Source organism: Triturus cristatus, chromosome 6 (genome assembly GCF_964204655.1).
Source record: "Triturus cristatus chromosome 6, aTriCri1.1, whole genome shotgun sequence".
NCBI classification, from domain to species: domain Eukaryota; kingdom Metazoa; phylum Chordata; class Amphibia; order Caudata; family Salamandridae; genus Triturus; species Triturus cristatus.
This window is the reverse complement of record NC_140589.1, coordinates 1,433,872,353-1,433,886,704: the sequence shown is the minus strand read 5'-3', so window position 1 is coordinate 1,433,886,704 and position 14,352 is coordinate 1,433,872,353. Positions and strand designations below refer to the sequence as shown.

Below are 14,352 nucleotides of genomic sequence, written 5' to 3'. Positions count from 1 at the left end.
AGGCAGCTCCAGCCCAAGGGCTTCGGCCGCCTTGCGCAGCACCACTGAAAATGCAGCACCTTCCTCCGAAGCCACAGTCGGAGGAGAGATGAAACCAGGGTCCGGGGAGGTGTCTTGACCACTGGCATCCCCCAGCTCATCTACCCAGTCCTGAGATAAGTTGGCCTGCATGGCCAGAGGGTCCTCAGACCCCTCCCAGTCGCCCCGTCATCCGATTCCTGATAAACAGGGGGAATAATCGGAGCCGGGTGGTAGATGAAACTGTCATCCATCGGCGTCGGCTGCGGACCGGGGCTGAACCGGGGAACGGCGTCGTCCAGAGATGGCGCCGGGGATGGAACCGGTGTCAGCGCCGGCAGAGGAGGTGTCGTGAGGTCGACCGGCCCGACAGATTCAGGCCTGGATCCCACGGGGACCTGCGGCGTCGGGACCGAAGTCGACGACTGGGCCGGAGCCGCCGGCTCGCTAGGTCACCCAGTCGAGCCCGCGGGGCCCGAATGCACGCCAGCAGGCGTCGACGGCGGAGCCAGGCCCCTCATGGCAGAGAAGAATGCACTGATCTCCGCCGGAGTCACGTCAGTCCCAGGGACCGGTGGGTATGGGGACGGACACGGCTCCTGCGGCTCCGGCAGAGCCGCGGGGGTGGTACCATCCGGACCCTCGACCGAGTCGCGCGACCGGCGAGGGGAGTCCGAAGAGCGGTGTCGCCTCTTGGACTTCTTAGCATGCTTCAACTTACCCGAAGACTTTGATCCCGACGAGCGGTGGTTGTGGCTGCGGCTCCGCGACCGGTCCTTCGACCTCCTCCTGGACCGGGACCGTGAACGGCACGGAGAAGAGTGTCAGAGCTCGAGAAGCTTACGGGACCGCTCCCACCTAGCCTTCGAGGTCAAGGCCTGGCAGTCGAGGCACGACTCCGCATCATGGTCGGCCCCCTGGCAGTAAAGGCACCGGCGGTGGTGGTCCGTCACCGACATCAGTCGATGACAGGAGTCACAGGCTTTAAAACCAGGCATCCTACCGGCACCAGTTCGAATCGAGTAGACAAAAGAGTCCAAAAAGTTTTAGTCAAAAAGTGACTAAAGGGGTAAGCTCTTCCCGGATCGGCGCTGTCTGGCGCGGAAAAAAGAAGAACTGACGTCAGCGCGCGAGGGCGGCGTCTAAGTACTTCGACGACGTCATTCCGGCGCACGACGCCAACGGACGCGGAGCCGCAGACGACGCCTAGCGACGCGCAAGGGGTATTGCTGACGAAAAATCTTTCCGGATCCAGCCTGACGCCTGGGGATATTCTAAGGTGAGGAATCTAACGAACGTGTTTCTTTCAGGTTATATCATTCTGCATCGGATAACTCAAGTCTACCTTTATTCCAGTCATAGCCTTACAAATATCCACCTACACAGTGTTGATGACAGGTAATGTCCAGCTCTTGAGTCAAGCAATCTTGAAAATAATCAGTGACATCGGATGAGTGAGGGGTAGATGTTCACATTTTACGCAAAACAATGTAGAGAGCTCAAACATTTTTTAAGAAGGTGCTCTTGGGACAACTCAGTCGCAATACAAAATGTATGAAAGAAATACCTCAATGTATGCACTTGGCAAGACCATTAGATAGTTAGTGCTTTAATTTCCAATCAAGGACGTTCTCACCAAGATTCTGGATGGACTTCATGTATTTTTTTATTACTGATTTGCCCTATCCTGTGGCTCTCCTATGTAAAGATAGCCAAATCCCCAATCAGCTATACACCCTTTCAAATGGTCTAATGCACACAAACGAGTAAAGAGAATCACTTAAGCAGAGAAGTTTTAACATATGATAGAGCAAATATTTCAAAAGCACATTACATGACACTTTACTGATTTAGACACAAAAACCTGAATGTGCATCTTGCACAAAATAAATGAAGTGATACAGCTATAGAGACAAGTGAAGTAACAGCACCGTAAAAGCGTGCTTGAAAAAGTTACAAAAGTCTTGGTACAAAGACCTCTATCCTTGTTACGAAAAAGAAGAACAAGAAAATAAAGCGAGTAACAGGTTTGCCCAATTTCATTCTCCGGATTCATCTCTATGGCCCCTTCATCAGCACTGGGAGAACTTCATGCAGCATAGTCCATTAATGTGACTCTTGGAACAGTGGTATTTGGAAGGCATGTTGGCCCAATTCCTAGCTAACTCACAGTGCCCAATCTGATACCTTAACCTTAACAGGGTACCAGATGGTATCAGTAACCTTGAACATAGCCACTTTTATTGCCCAAGGAAATAGTGGAAACCGATCTAACCTTCCGTTGTTACTACTGCATGCCCATGATAGACACAAGAAAGATATGAATATGGATTTTCAAACATTTATTGAAACAATTGCATTCTTGCATAAAAAGCATGAGCTGCAATTGTTGGGCAGATGAAACAAAACATTGTAATCAGCATTACGAGAAAGGTGAAAAAGATAAACAGTTCAACCATGATAACGTTACTATGTGACTATACTCCTATCTAATACTACATATACTTTCGGAACATAGTGAGAGTACCCTCTGCCAGAACCATTGGGATAGCCTAACCACCCCCATACCAGAGTATGATTTACCAGGAAGCCGGCCTGTGTATAACAGGCTATCGACCTTTGCAGGATGTAGGTCAGTCAGCAGGGCTGCATCTCAGTCACTGCGCACTGCATTTCAGGATAATCCCAGCAGAAGAGCGCCTCTGCTGAATGTAGCACAGAGACTGTTTATATGATAAAAGCACCGTTCCAGTTGCACTGTCAAAGAAGCAGAGCTAATGCGATGGTTTTTGTAAAGCAGGGGTCTCCAACCACTTGATAGCGAGCTACCAGTATTTCACAGAAACCTTCAGAGTAGCTCCTGCCCTTCATTTTTAACTAAGAACTGCAATAAATAAGTGTTGCGTTTTGCTTTTAAAGTTAGGGAAAGTCTGTGTTTATTTTACATTATTATTAGGCTGCAGATAGCACAGCCTGATAATGAGCAGTGCTACACTCCGATTTATGACCTAGGTGGGTCACAGAGGGGTCAGAACTGAGGTATTTAACTCTTAAATAAAAGTCATTCTCTACTCCGTATTGGAGCATGAGAATAAATTATAGATCTGAAGGCTTTTAAATGAGAAAAAAATAAAACAAACAGTTAACTTAATGATTAAGTTGACTCTTCATTTTAATGTTCTCCCTTTTCAAAGTGTCGCATTTACAAACAGCAGGTATCTTGCTCCCAGTGACTCAGACAGTGCCATATTTATAACTGAAAATACAGTCATTTTAATTTCAACATTAGACATTTAAAGTGAAGAAAAATGCTTCTATGAAACATTATCTTAATGTTTTCTCTACTTTAGATTAAGCCAGTGAAGACCTAATATTTTATGAAGCATGTTTCTTCAATTTAAATTCCTCACATTTAAACAAATTACTGTATTTTCCTGTTATAAATATGGCACCATGTCTACAGGCCACTGGGAGTGAAATGCCTGCTGTATATAAAGACACTTTTGCATGGCAGAAAATAATTAAAGTGTAGAAAAATGTTCCATCAAGCACATAAAAATGTTTCTTATTATGAAAATGTTTGCAGAACGTTTTTCTGCACTTTAAATTTGTATGTTTGTGTTGTACATGTAACTGTACCACGAAGGTGCCAACATTGGCTCCAACAAGCTGCACAGCCACATCATAGCCTGAATCCAATTAATTAAGTTCGTATGATTTCTTCAACTTTTTTCCTATTTTCACCATTAATTTTAATCCTTCTCTTTTGCGTTCAATTCATTTTATTCAATCCATGTTTTACGTCAAAAAAGCTTGGGATCATAAGACGGATTTCATGTCATGATCTATTTTCACAATCCCAATGCATTTCGGGAATAAACTTCCTTTCGTCAGGGGAATCTAAAAGTGCAAACAAATACTTTCTTTAAGACATATTATATCAATTAAGCATTTCATCCAATTTGTTTTTTTGTTTTTTTAACGACACACAACAATAACATGGACAATAAACCTGTAGATAAGGCGAGACAAATACATAGCAAAATGTCACTTGTTAGCTACATGCGGTCTTTTATACACCTGCAGTACTCTCACACTTTGTATCCCAAAATAACTCCATTGTTGAGAAATAAATAAACCCCCTTTTTTTTTAAATGGTCTTTTTAAATCGGATTCGTTCATTTTGGAATGGTTTCCTCATGTTTAGGATGTACCAGCATGTCATGGTAAGCGCAGGGAATTTTATACGTGTTTATGTTTCTTAAACTAGCGGTACTATTTTCTACATTTAAAAAAAAAGGGGTGTACTTATTTCTCAACAATGGAGTTATTTTGGGATACAAAATATATGAGAGTACTGCGGGTGTATAAAAGACCGAATGTAGCTAACAAGTGACATTTTGCTATCTATTTGTGTCGCCTTAGCTACAGGTTTATTGTTCATGTTATTGTTGTGTGTCGTTTAAAAAAAAAAAAAAAACATTTGGATGAAATGCTTAATTGATATAATATGGCTTAAAGAAAGTATTTGTTTGCACTTTTAGATTCCCCTGACGAAGGGAAGTTTATTCCCGAAATGCATTGGGATTGTGAAAAGAAATCATGACATGAAATCCATCTTATGCTCCCAAGCTTTTTTGAACATTGACGTAAAACAAGGATTGAATACAATGAATTGAACGCAAAAGAGAAGGATTAAAATTAATGGTGAAAATAGGCAAAAAGTTGAAGAAATCATACGAACTTAATTCATTGGATTCAGGCTATGATGTGGCTGTGCAGCTTGTTGGAGCCAATGTTGGCTCCTTCGTGGTTTAGTTATGTTGCAGCACAATGGGACGAAGCGCGGAGCAAGTTTTGCACACCGTAAATGTTTAAATAGAATAAATTGTTTAAATATGGTTCTAATAATGGATCACGAAATAGGTGTGCATCTCATCCCTGTTGAACTCAGTATATGTAACTGTGCCAGATTTGGCGAAAGGTATGTCCTGTGCCACAAGTACATACGACACAGGCTCTCAGTCACCCATACACATATATCCCATTCATTGGCACACATGTTCATACATCCCCACAGACCATGCACTCACTACCTTATCATAGTACCCCTAGTCACAGTATTTTGTTCAAACCATAGTATCGGGCTCCATGGACATATGGTTTAAAGTAAAGGAAGGTGGGCGAGGAGATGTCTGATGACAATGCGAGTTACTTGGCCTTCAGTAGTTCACAACGATTTTCACTGATCAGAAGTAGGTCCCATTATCAAAGGTTGGAGGCCCCTGGTGTAGAGCCTTAGAGCTGTCTCAAGCCGGACAAATAAATGCAAGGGCACCTCATTGTATGTGCCTCGCCTTTGACAGAGTGCATGAACAACATGATAGCAATGCTTTCTAAGAGAGAAGCTGCATGTACAGTAACGTCTCAGTACATTATTGTGATTGATTGATAAGTCGCCTGGACATCGCCCAAAAATAAGTTTTCGCTTTTCCAAGTATGGCGACAGCTAACTAATAAGGAACACATGGATCATGCCACGGAGCCCACAGTATCCAAAGGAGAGGATCTGTTTGGCCATATCCTGCTTATCAGGCACCATTTCAGCAAAATGGCCAGGTGGTGGCTGGGAACATTTGAAACCATTGCCCACAAAGTAATAGACCAGAAGGCGCATCGTGTTAGTGAACTGAATGGCTAGGCTGCCCAAAGAAAAGAGCACTTTCTTGATTGCTTCAATCCAGTTTGACTCTTTATTAGATGGAGTGGAAGGGAAAGAGTCAGGAATCTGTTTAAAGTAAGAGGAAGCTTGCACAACAAGACTGGCTGGGGAAGAGTGATCGATCAAGAACTGCGGGTCACCTGGCGCAACTATGGAGATAGGTAACTTGGTTGCTAACAGCAGGAGAGGAAGCTGGTTTCCTCCATGTGACCAATATGGAGTCCGTCAAAGATTTGTTGAACTGAATCAAAGTCAACATGGAAAAGATGGCAGTTTGCAGGATTTCATTGAGTAAGTTCGCTCCGTTCTCCACCACCAGTAATAGCAATTTCAAAACCTCAGTCGCCTTGAGCAAAACAACCGTAAAACCCATCTCCTCAGTGTGGAGGGGGTGAGAACAATTCAGACCACCTCAGGGAACAATGTAGTCCACTGAAATTCTGCAGGTCCAAATAGCCATCAGCACCATAGTTAGGAGAACACTGTGGCCATCATCATGGTAGATTTTGTTAAGCATCTGGATGTGGTAATAACCTGAGCCAAATATCTCATCCAATTGACCAAAGTACTCATCTCAATGCAACTGTCTGTTTGTGGATTCCTCCTCAGCTGCCTGCTGTGCCTTACATTTAAACCTAGTCAAAATTCTTCTTCTGAAACTTCAACATATTTTGCATAGGATCCAAAGTCGTCATTGAGCACAGATCATGCACCGGTGGGGGAGCTAATGGCAAGCATTTCACCACCAGCAGAGGAGCTGCTAGTGCCATGGGCATGTCAAACTGTAGAAGCATGATGCTGGCAAGCATTAGGGCAGGAGCTGCCAGCAGGAGTTAGGTTGCAGGTCCAAAGGCTCCTTAGATCCCAAAGGCACCCCAGAGGGAGTAGAAATAGAGCAAAAGATGGCCGGATTAGCATGGGTGAAGGCTGCAATCTGAGCAGGGGCAGGCCAAGTGCAAGAAACTCCAGGAAAGGAGTAATGGGCACTGAACCCAGTTTGGGAACCAGTTCTGTTGCTAGCTGTGTGTTCAACAGGCAGTCTTAGAAAATGCTGAGGATGGAGTTGGGGGAAAAATCCACCAACTGGAAGACCTCTCCTTCAAACAGGATCGATGTTGAGAAGCGGAAGAATCGCTTGCAGTGCTTCTTGTGGGACAGCTTGTCATTGGAACCTGCCTACTTCGAAGACTTCATTGTAAATGGAGAAGCTTAAGATTGAGATCTGGAGTGGGATCTTGAGTGGTGATCGGCAGGCATTCGTTGTGGGACAGAAACATGAATAGCTTTGCCTTCCGCTCCTTGGTGTGCATAAAGCCACATTTTTTACAGGACTGTTAGACCTGGCACCTTGGCGTGAGTTTCCCTTCCACTTTTTTGATGGTGTGCCTCGATTGTTTTGCTGGTGTCGTCCGCTCAGGGCGCCGCGCCACGGCTAATCCGTGCCGCAGCGCAAGTGCTCCCTAGATAAAGTGTGCATAATTGATATACCTGATTGCTTTATTGGATTCACTGTCAGTCCCCAGTAAAGTGCACCCGGCGTGCCAGGGCTTGGGAATGCCAATGCCGCTAGTGGGCTGCAGCGCTGGTTGTGCCACCCACAACAGCGGCCATGTAAACTGTGTCCTGGGTCTGCCATTGCAGACCCCGCCGGCAGTCCCAGACTGTCCCGCCGGCTGGGCCAAGTGCCCCCACTTGCCAGCCTCCAGAACCTTCCCTTAGCCTCATGTTAGTCACCCCTATGGTAGGCCCGCGGGCAGGGTGCGTTGTAGGTCTAAGGTAGGACTAGCCCTGGTTGTGTGGCCTGTCCTAGTAGAGAATTACCGCCATATTCGTAGTTCACTATTGCAAGGCTACCTGTTCCCATTAGGCCAGACGAGCTGCTGGAATTATTACACCCTATAATCCCAGCAGGCTCAGGGAACATGGTAGAGAGAGATGTTTCGTATGCCTGAACTCGGAATGATAAAATACTTCTTGTAGCCAAGTTTATTTTAACTATCCTGGGTTTGTAAATACGACTTTTAGAAAGTCAGTATTTACTCGCTTAATCATTTCAGCCGCCTCTGCTGTGCGTGTATCTGACTGTCTGGGCTATGTGAGTGACAGGGCTGGGGGGATGACAGGTAGCGAATGGTAGGAGAACACCTTGGTGGGAGGCGGGGGTGCCCCTTGGACTCTGAATAGGGCAGTGCTCCACTACCACAATGCTGGCTCCGCCCCCTGGGGAGCGACTGATGACTCAGCCTGCACCTGGCCCCGGACGGGCGAAGCGTTGTCCACAAGGTGCTCCTGAAAGTACTTGTCCCCTGAATACCGGCTCCACCTCCTGTGGAGCGGCTGATGTGCCTGCCCCTCACAGTGAAAGCAGAAGTCAGAGTACCCCCAACAAAGTGCTCAGGACTGAGAACGGTTATGCGAAGGCACCCCTGGCCTGAAAGAACAAAAGAAATGTGGTATAAAAGTAGGAGCCCTGCTCCTTGCAAATCAGAATCCTGTTTACCACAAAGAACCTCTGCCCGACTAGGAGGAGAAGACGACGCTGGAAGGACTGGCTGCTGCTTGCCTTGCTGAGAAGGGAGAGGAAAAAGACTTGCTGAAAAGACTTTGCTGCTTTGTGCTTGAACATTCTCCAAGGGCTTGATCTGAGCTTGCCCCCTGAACTGAACCCCAGGACCAGTGGGTTCTCTGTGCTTTTGCTCGTCCTCCAAGTCGAGCCGTGTGTGCATCCCGCTGGAAAGAGACTGCGCCCCTCAGCGCCCCCTCCTAGGGCCGTGACACTCAGGAGCTTGCCTGCCGCAAACCCGTGAGAGCCCCGCTCCGTTCGGAGCCGCTCTCTGTCCCCGGGCTAGGTTGCCTGCGCCCCTGTCACCGCCTGCCACTGGAGTGCGCTGAAAGCGCTGTCACCCCTCCCGCCGGAATCCGTCCGACGATCGTGATCTTTGCCGGGTCACCAGCTGCACGGACCGTGCCCTGTGACCCCGCTTCGTTATCCTCGGAACACCCCGGGCCGCGCCACCCCCGCTGTGGAGACCCCCCCCCCCCTGCACCGCCGTGCTAAGGGTCGCTGGCCGCGCCTGCCTACCTGCCCACACCCGCTGATTGAGGACCCAAGAACACTTCCCCAAGCTGAGCGTCGCACCGACCCGTGCCGACTCTCCCCACACGTTCTTAAGAATTCCAGTATCGGGCTCGGGGCCCGCAACGCCTTATTTCCCCGTCCGCAGGAGCCGATTTTCTGTAAGTACTGGAACCACGAGTAACATTTGCAAGAGACTGCAAAAGGTCCCTCTGAAACCGCGAACAAAGAATATTTGTCTGCTTTACGATCTGGTGGCATAAATAAAAACGTTACTGGTCTTGTATTAAGTCTGCCTATCTATTTTTATATAAAGAAGCGTATTTTCACATACCTAAGCCTGGTGTCCGTTTCTGGGGGGATTGATGTATTTACTGTGTGTGTGATTATAAGTGCTTAACCAACAACGCCTGAAGAATCGCCTTGGCTGCTCACGCCACGCACCTAGAGGGTGAGCAAGGGTCATTCCAAAAGGGGTTATCTTTTGCCCTGACGTGGAGGAGAGGGTCCCTGCTTGACACAAGGACATCCTTGCGCCAATCAGAGATCCCCGAGTCTAACAAGGACCATCAGTCTGGTTTGGGTCCCAAACATCAGAGACCAAACTCATGGGGTTCCAACATCTGTTGACTGCAGGACTAACAACGCTTAAAACCAGAAACCTTCGAGGGAGACTAGATGAACAGCACAATACAACACCACACCAGATTGAAAGGTGCAAAAAAATATGGACTTGATGTCAGTATGCCGGGGTGGTACTGTAAGTATGGTTCAGTGATGCCATGTCCGGAGTTGGACCTGGAGCCAAGACTTTTTTCATTTTAGAAAAACAGTCCCCCTACTTTTTGTGAAAAGGTAACCTTCCCTGGAATGAAACTTGAAATGGTTCAGCTGAAGAGTAAGGCAGGGAGTCTCCTGTGCTGTGAAACAGAAGAGGGAAAGACAGCTAAACAAGCCTTCTTGCCACAGTGCCTGCGTCACTGAAAGAAATGTCAATGTGCGCAACTGGTCAGTCTACAAATGTAAAGGGTGCTTGGAAGATTCCGGATGACACAGATATATTCTTTTTGAGAGGTAATGTGAGGGAGCGCCCAGCTATGCTGTAAAGTGTGTGCTTTTAAAAGACCGTTATAAAAGAAGTTTTACGCTACATACAGTCTGGGTTTTAATAAAATCTATATTTTGGAGGCATTTTGCAGTAGTCTATCTCGTACTGTGTGTAATGCAAATTTTAAATGATGGATTATATGTTCATGTGCTTTCTCTCAGACTGGGGCCTTGTAGCTTTAACCATACACAAGTCAGTATGCTCAGCTACACCAACCAGGATTGAATTCACTGATAGAGGCTATATTCTGTGCGATCGTGAATTTCCCACTGATTAACATACCTTGCATTTAATTTTAATGCAATCTCTGGGTTATTTTATATGTAGTTACAGTATGTTGAAAGACCAAAAAAAGTTACAGAATATTTTGGTTTTCTTTAGCCACATCCCCACACTCACTAACCACTCCCCCATTGCGCACAGTATTACAGTTTCCATACTTTTTTTCATGCACTTCGACCACTGCTAATGGAGATAAGAGATATGGAGAATGAGAAAAACTAATCATATGCTTTCGAAAGTAGCAAATAAGTCACAAAAGACTAGAGAAAAAAGAAATCTGTCAGTGTACATATTCTCAGTGATAACTGCATGGGAATGAAAAAATTAAAAGGTGTACTCACTGTGCCCACTAATGGATAGATGAACCCAGCCCCAATGCTGGCACGCACATCACTGATTGGCAGGATGAATCCTGTTGGCACTCCTTTCTTGTCCGACTGGTGGGAGAGGGACAGGTGGGTTTTTGCCATGCAAATAGGTAGATTTCCAAATCCCTAATAAAAAGTAAAATATCAAAATTAACCGTTAGGTAAATAATCCAATGTTGGTTAATACATATTAGAATGTCAAAACCTAACCTACAGTTAAGTGTTAGTATCTTCATAATGCTCACTTTGAATGCGTCAGAGTTGGCTTATTGCATCCCATCTCTGAGAAGATGGGTTCAGAATTTGCCATGAGATGACGCTTTCCCTGAAGTTGGAATAAACGTGCAAGTTATCTAATGACAGGAAAAAAATAAACAAATTTGTGTTACCATTTGAGGAGTCAAGCATCCTGATTGTTAGGTTTCAGCTGCTGAAACTAACTAAATTCTCTGATCTAAGATCACCCACACATTTCAAAGGTCTTTATCGGGAAATTCCTATTCTGCCTATTTTGTCTCCGTTATGTGCCTTCTCCAAAAACATCCTAGCGGCCTTCTCCTTTAAATTAAAATAATTTCTATAGGGGAGAAAGGCAGATTATCATCAAGAGAGATACAACATATATTATTCTTCATGTGAATGCAATGCAATTTACCACAACATGAATACAATTTTGATAATCTCAGGCGACAGGTCTCGCATAGTTTTTATGGGCCCCAAGATGATGTTTCCTGGCTTAAACTGGGGAGTGGGGCTCGTGGGTGATGAGTTGGGAGGTTGGAAGGAGAGAGAGTCATCGCTAAATCAATAGTTTTGTCACTGAACATAAGAGAACACAGTCCTCGAGTGAGCTGCCTTGCAAATACCCACAGGAACTCAAGCTTTTCGAAAGAAAAGTCTTCAGGCAGATATACAATGCCAGCTCTCAACAAGAAAATGGAGAGCTGGGACTTGCTATGATTATCATTGTCCGATTTATCTAGCTGGCCCTTCTGTTGATCAAGGAAATCACAAGCCACACTAGGCTGGGAAGATATGCTCACTTGTCCTTCATATTTTACCTGCAGCCCTGCTGCAAATTAGAGGGAGTTTTAAAACCTCAGGACAACAGATCCTTTTAGACAGACAGCTCTTGCCTTCTCGTTTGGGTAATGCAACGGATGTCTGTATGATTAAGATTGTACATCCTTTTAGAACCATGTTTCTCTTTTCCATCGCAGACCTGGTGATCAGTTCACAGTGAAGGGGACTGTTGGCTCTATCCTAAGGATGATAGCTCGATGTCTCTTGGGGAACCCCCAAACCTCTAGAATATCTGCATTGCCATCTACAAGCCTATATCTCTGGCTCTCCATATATTTCACCTTTGTTTTTAACTTCGGCATTGTGGTGGCAACGTATTTAACCAAGCAACCACGCTTTCAGTATTAGCATTTACCACCTGCAGCACTGACTCTTCTTTGGAAACTAGCCAAATCAGAAGATACACTTCAAGCTCATGTTTGGCAACATGGCCTTTCCTGTCCTCCATCATGCTGACCCTGGAGGACATCTTGGAATCAATTCAACTAGGTGGATTTGAGCTGATTGCCATTTTATGGGTTTCTCTCAAATTAAATTAAGGTAATTCGAGTTGGTAGGCATTAGGCGGTCTACCTGGGTCTCCTTGATAGTGCACGGAGGTCCTCAGAGAGCACATTTTGTGCATTCCTCATGGCACTGTCATTCATCCCTGCAAGCAGTTCACCCAGTAAACAAAGTCCAGTATTTTAACATCCCCTTCTCTTCAGAAGGTCGTAGGTCTGCTATCACGCAGCAGAGGGGCTATCTTGCAACTTACAGATGTGGCAGCGTCTCGAAGCCTTTCCCAGTAAGTAAGTAAATACGTTGATTTGCATGATTAATTAAAACTGTTGCATCAATATACATGATAAAAAAGAAGTGAAAAAAGATTAAGAATTGAAAAAATACACAGTGGTCCATTAAAAAATTTTTCCCAACGTGCGTTGTTTGCTAGTAATAAAAGATTGACATTTTTTGTTTGTCAGCTGACCGTGCATGAAAAACTGCCATACACTTCGCCTCTATGCAGAATTAAGGACTTTTTCGATTGAATTTAGTGACAATGTGCAAATTACGCAAAGATGTTTAAGTAGGCAGCTGTTACAATTATAAATTACAAAATGTCTGTGCAAATTAGGCAGTTTATGTACTAATTGGGCCACTATAACAAGTAAGCAACAGTTAGAATCATAAGTTACATTATGTGTGTGCAAATTAGGCACTTTATGTGGTAACTGGGCCACAGTAAAAATTGTAAATTACATATGTCTGCGGTCAGATCGTTTTTATGCTCTAAAGCTTTAGGATCAATACTTCATCAGGGGGCTGCTGAAATGTTACAGTTTATTTTAAGGTAGCCTCCACAGATTCCACAGGTAATCACGGAGTCTTTTAGCTGTATCGATGCTATTTAGCCTTTGTTCGGCTATGGTCAGGAATCTTACCAGGCGGCAGTTTAATTGTACGTCCTCCCCTGAAAAGAACGATTTTACCACCTACCTGCATGTCTGTATTCTTTCAAGGTTGAAGAGTGGCCTCAGCAGTGCTCTGCATTCGCTCAAAAGTTATTTACACATGCATAGCAAGTCGATAATATCTTTTCTCTCTTCCCCACACAGTCGACAGTTCGATGGGGACGAGGGACGCATCCATGGTGGTAGGTGGAGTAATAATGGTAGAACGTCTAGACGAGACTGTAGATATTTCTACTTGGAGGTTTTGGTGAATCCAGTGCGTCGATAGAGTTGAGGGGCTGCCTTTGTGTGGCTATGTAAGGTGAACCATCCATGCGCCCTTGTCGCTCTTGCTGCTTTGTCCTCCAGCAAGGAGAATCAACAGTTTTGTTGACAAGTTTAAAACTATCATGTATCCCAGAGGTCTCCCAGAGGCCTCAGAGGCCAAGCTGTTCTAGAGAGTCTTCCCGGTAGGACCTTTCGGGCGCCCTTCTCTTTAGTTGAAAGTTCGGACCGTAGATGGGCGTTTAGAGTCCCTGGCTCCACTCTTCTGATCTTATGCCAACATTTGATGTACGCTTCTTTACGGGCCAGCCTTCGCCTCTGCATACCGAATTCTAATCTTATTTGGGCTGGTGACATGTATTTGGGTAGATTGTAGATCATTCAGAGAGCTTCTGTTACTGTGCCATCTAATGTGACTGCGTCTCTCCCTCTCATGGCATGGCTTCCATAAGTGATTATCGGTAGAAGTTTTGCCCTGTATCACTTGGACCAATGAAGAGAAACTTGCCCCATCAATTTTGTTCTTTAGGTTTATAAGCGCCACTGCAGTTGCTATGCCTTTCCTCTTTACTGCTTCCTTTGGGGCAATGAATGTTCCTTTGCTGTCTATAATGTCTCCTAGATATTTGTATTCTTGGACAATGTTCAACTGTAGTTTAGCCAAGTGCCAGTGGTAGGCTTGTTTAGCCCTCTGTTGGTTCAATTGCATGACTTTTGATTTGGCCAGATTTATTCTCAGGCCATTTTTAACTGAGTATCTTTCGGTTGTGTCTAGAAGGTGTTGGAGGCAGACTGGTGTTCAACTGATTAGTACGAGATCACCTGTGTATAATAGGTTTGAAAGGACAAGGCCCCCTCAACCCCATCTTTGGGGAGTGGGAATTACACTTCTCTAGCCTAGTTGACAGGTCTGTCAAAGAGGTTGAACAGGGTTGGAGCTAGTACCTACCCTGTTTCAGCCCAACTGTGGTTGGAAT

General features: G+C 45.2%; 1 protein-coding gene across 3 annotated transcripts in view; it reads right to left on the bottom strand.

Annotated features, from left to right (window-relative positions):
• MTHFD1L (methylenetetrahydrofolate dehydrogenase (NADP+ dependent) 1 like) overlaps positions 1 to 14,352 on the bottom strand; it is a 1,409,858-nt gene that overhangs the window by 197,047 nt on the left and 1,198,459 nt on the right. For all 3 annotated transcript variants that reach the window (XM_085612491.1, XM_085612490.1, XM_085612492.1), the window contains exon 26: positions 10,548 to 10,700. In XM_085612491.1, coding sequence (XP_085468617.1) covers positions 10,548 to 10,700 — 153 coding nt within the window. The remainder of the gene's footprint in view (positions 1 to 10,547; positions 10,701 to 14,352) is intronic.